This window comes from Octopus bimaculoides, chromosome 3 (genome assembly GCF_001194135.2).
Source record: "Octopus bimaculoides isolate UCB-OBI-ISO-001 chromosome 3, ASM119413v2, whole genome shotgun sequence".
Taxonomy (NCBI): domain Eukaryota; kingdom Metazoa; phylum Mollusca; class Cephalopoda; order Octopoda; family Octopodidae; genus Octopus; species Octopus bimaculoides.
In genome coordinates this window covers 75,221,812-75,226,811 of record NC_068983.1, presented here as the reverse complement: position 1 = coordinate 75,226,811, position 5,000 = coordinate 75,221,812, and the positions used below count along the sequence as shown (strand labels likewise).

General features: G+C 34.0%; 1 protein-coding gene across 1 annotated transcript in view; it reads left to right on the top strand.

The window, feature by feature from the left end:
* The window catches only part of LOC106871706 (uncharacterized), a 343,416-nt gene that overhangs the window by 274,358 nt on the left and 64,058 nt on the right, over positions 1 to 5,000 (top strand). Inside the window, exon 11 of the mRNA XM_052966754.1 lies at positions 1,112 to 1,179. Coding sequence (XP_052822714.1) covers positions 1,112 to 1,179 — 68 coding nt within the window. The remainder of the gene's footprint in view (positions 1 to 1,111; positions 1,180 to 5,000) is intronic.

Here is a 5,000-nt window from a genome sequence, read left to right as displayed (position 1 = left end):
ATTTGGGCCAGATATAACTGGTTTAAGTGCTCAAGCATTAATCTCAGATGATCCTTCATTAAGCAAATTATAATTATAGGCCTTCCAACTGTGACCATTCCATAGTTTTTTCTGACATGATGTATCTTGGTCTATATTGTTTTATATGTCTTTCTCTATTTAACATGGTAGGGTGAGCATATCAATCAACTTAAAGGCACCCTTGTTAACTCAAATTCTCATTCATTCATTTACCTCTACTTTAACTATTCAGCATTTAAACCAGCCATGTTCAGCCCAAACATGCTACCTGCCTTGTGTTCAAACTGACCAGACCCAGCTTCTCATACCTACCTTACAATATCATACTAAAAACGAACTATTATATCATCAGAATCTCAAAAGCTATGAGATTATGCATGATTAATTCAAAAGAATGTAAATAGAAATGCATTGCACTTAACAGAGTAATCTGAATGCTAAAGGGTTAAATCTAATGCTTTTAAGATACTATATGTTGTTGCTAGACCTGTTAGAAGTACTAGTTAAAATTCCTTTGTATCACATACTACTGTCTTAAGAAAAAAAAAAAGGATATTTAAAACAATGTAATTGTCGACATGTGGAGGCGCAATGGCCCAGTGGTTAGGACAGCGGACTCGCGGTCGTAGGATTGCGGTTTCGATTCCCAGACCGGGCATTGTGAGTGTTTATTGAGCGAAAACCACCTAAAGCTCCATGATGCTCCGGCAGGGGATTGTGGCGAACCCTGCTGTACTCTTTCACCACAACTTTCTCTCACTCTTACTTCCTGTTTCTGTTGTGCCTGTAATTTAAAGGGTCAGCCTTGTCACACTGTGTCACACTGAATATCCCCGAGAACTACGTTAAGGATACACGTGTCTGTGGAGTGCTCAACCACTTGCACGTTAATTTCACGAGCAGGCTGTTCCGTTGATCGGATCAACTGGAACCCTCGACGTCGTAAGCGACGGAGTGCCAACAACAACAATTGTCGACATACAAAGTGATGAAATGACTGTGACTAGAATACTTTTGACAATTGATCTGTTTATTCCCATCTGTTATTGGCTACAATGACATCTGATGATTTGAATATATTCTTTTGCAGGAGAACCAGGAATTAAAGGAAGCACTTACAGAATCAAGTAAAATGGTTTCTGCAGAAGATCATGACATGTAAGTTGAAAGTGGTATGCATTTTACTAATTGATGTCCAACCCATGCTAGCATGGAAAATGGACCTTAAATGATGATGATGACAATAATGATGCCTATAGATCCAACATAGTGTGTCCCTGCAGAATGTTTGAAGATAATTTGTCATTGCAGTGTTGTTTATGCTTAACCATTTTGGGACTATATTTCAAACAGGAATATACATCTTTGTGTTTTATAAGTATTCAAGAATTAACAGAAAAATTTTGCTAAATAACTAGGTTTCAATTTTGCATTAAATTTTTATATGGGTACTTGTGTGTGTGTGTGTGTGTGTGTGTGTTTGTGTGTCTATACATAAAATATGAGGGATTTAGTACACTGATGATCTAAATGAATAGGTAAGTGCTATAATTTGCTCCAGCTAGGGATCCGTGTTAGGCTCCTGAGTTAGGTATATATTATATTCCTCTAATATATATATATATATATATATATATATATATATATATATATATATATATATATATATATATATATATTGATATTTAGCAGAAGCAACAGAGTAACTCAGGGGCTGAGAGTTTCATGTGTTAGCACTTATCAAACTTGTTTAGGGAGGTTTAAACTTATGTACCAGTGATAACAGTATTTCCTTGAATATTTCTGGAACAAATTATAAAAATTATAAAAACAAATTATAAAAGCAATTATAATGTCACATAAATGTTTCAAGTATAGGTTGATAAGTGCTAACACACAAAACTCTTGGCCCTTGTGCTATGCTGTTGCTTCTGCTAAATGATAATTATACATATATATATATATATATATATATATATATACACACACATATATATAATACTTTGAAGAACTAGTGGCATCTGTTTGACCAGTTCTTGATTCCAGTTATTGCTGCATTAAGTATATCAGGAAAAATTCTTCTGTTATTCAGCCTTATTTTACTGTTTTCAGTTGCAGGATTTCAGCTGTTGAGATCCTTTAGACATACCGATGGGAGGAATTCATCTTGGTCAATAATACAGTGTTGCTGCAATAAAACATTTTATAGTTTTATTGTAGTGAACTATATTACTCTGGGGTTATTGAATGTGAAGTACCTTGGCTATGGACACTGCATGGTACCAATAATATGCCAGGGACCTCTGATGATTTGGCTAGTATCAGGATACCCTTTAAACTCAGTTGTCTGTATCCCTATTTAAATTCATCTCAGTTTTCAAAAGCTATCATCTTCATGCTATCATGAGTAATTGAATAATAATAAACAGTTAAAATAAGTTGCTGCGTACTTACACACACACACACATACACTTACAGAAATAGACATTCATTTAGACATACAAAATGAACAGGGAAGTATCTAATTCAAATTATTTTCCTGTCACTTTTTATCAGACTATACATACATACATACGTACATAGAAAGAGAAAGAGGTATGTATGTGTATGTATAAAGTTTTATGTTTGTAGGTTAATCTTATTTACTTGTCTTTCTTGGTCACAACAATATTTATTGAACCACGTCACAGTAACCTTCTCAACATATGAAAACAAACAATGCATAATAGTTGAAAATGAAATTTGAAAAAATGTACTTCAGATTGTAATTGTCATTAACATCAAATTAGGTCCATGTGTGGCTGTATGGTTAAGAAGTTTGCTTAAAAGCCATGTGGTTTTGAGGTTTGGTTTTGCTGTGTGGAATGATGGGCATGTGTTTTCCATGATAGCCCTGGGCTGATCAATGCCATGCAAGGGGAATTTGGTGGACAGAAAATGTAGAAGACCACACTTGTGTGTGTATGTTTATATTCCATGCTGTCACCATTTGAACGAAGCAGCATTGAGACTGACATTCCTTATTGATATTGTGACCAGCTGCTCTCTGCTTTTGAAAACCTGTAGAATAAATAAATCCATTATCTGGAAAACTGGTCAGGGTTGGTGAAAGCAAGGGCATCTGGCTGTAAAATCTTGCCTTAAGTAACTGACTGTCCAAACTTATTTTACTATAGAAAAACAGATGTTTTACTAATGATGAAATTTAAATAAGCACTTAATTTAAATGTTAGAATTTAAATTCAAATTTGGGGCTTTTATGAACTTCGAATTTTGTCCTCAAATTCTATTCAGTGTTTTGATTTTAATTTATGAAAGTTATATCAAATTTATCAGTTTAAAATTTTTAATAAAAAAAAAAATTCATACTAGAACAGTGGATAATAAAGAAAAATAATGATGTTGAACAACCATCTCATCATCATCATCATCGTCGTTTAATGTCCGCTTTCCATGCTAGCATGGGTTGGACGATTTGACTGAGGACTGGTGAAACCAGATGGCTACACCAGGCTCCAATCTGATTTGGCAGAGTTTCTACAGCTGGATGCCCTTCCTAACGCCAACCACTCAGAGAGTTTAGTGGGTGCTTTTATGTGCCACCGGCACAAAGGCCAGTCAGGAGGTACTGGCAATAGCCATGCTTGAAATGGTGTATTTTATGTGCCACCTGCACAGGAGCCAGTCCAGCAGTACTGGCAATGACCTCGCTTGAATGTCTTTTCACATGCCATGGGCACAAGTGCCAGGAAGGCGACGTTGGTAACGGTCACACTCAAATGGTACTATTTACGTGCCACCGGCATGGAAGCCAGACAGCTGGTGCTCTGGCAATGATCATGCTCGGACGGTTCTCTTAGTGATCTACTGGTACAGGTGCCATCACGATTTCACTTTCGCTTGCCCCAACAGGTCTTCGCAAGCTGAGTTTAGTGTTGAATGAAGAGATGTCTGAATAAAAAATTACAATAAAAAGAACAAACATTGTGTGTGTGTGTGCATGTGCATGCGTGCATGCACGTTTGTATGGAAACACACACATGCATGCTCACACCCTCCTTGCTCATTAAAGTTCACAGTTAAAAAATTTTTTTTTAAATATGTTATTCTTGGGTTTCTATGATCTTGTAGAACAAGTCTCAAGAAATGGCAATTGAGAATTAGATATGTTTCTCTTCCTTTTTTTGTAGTATTGTTTTTTTTTTATTCTACTTATTTCTTAGTTAATGTGTTAGATTTGGGATACGAATGAAGAATTCCTCTAAGATTTGTCAATATTTGTTCAGATGGTCAATTGTGATTCTCAGTGGTTGTTAAAGAAAGACACATTGCAATGGCTGTGGTGTGTGTTTAGCCAAAACTTGTTCAATATGATGCAGCTGTTGTTACTCTGGTAGAGTTACTACATGCTTTTAATCAGTTATGAATAGTATTTGCAGATAGAGCCACATATTTGTATACAATGACTATCACAGACAAACACGTGTGCATGTGTGTATATATTATGAATATTTGTTTACATTTATATCTTCATATACATGTATGTATATATATATATATGTGTGTGTGCGTATATAGTTTATGTATGTATATATGTATCTGTATGTGTAATATATATAAATAAACTGATGGGACCAAGGAAGGTCGAAATCACGTGATTTGTGTGTATGTGTGTGTGTGTATATATTTATAATATATATATATATATGTATATATGTATATATATATATGTATATATATGTATATATATATAAATGTATGTATTTTTTATTTATTTATTTATTTATGGGTTTCAGCCAAGTGGCTGCGGTCATGCTGGTGCACCACCGTATATATATGTATATATGTATGTGTAATATATATATATATATATATATATATTATATATATATGTATATATATATATATGTATATATATGTATATATATATATATATATTATATATATATGTATATATATATATATATATATATATATAT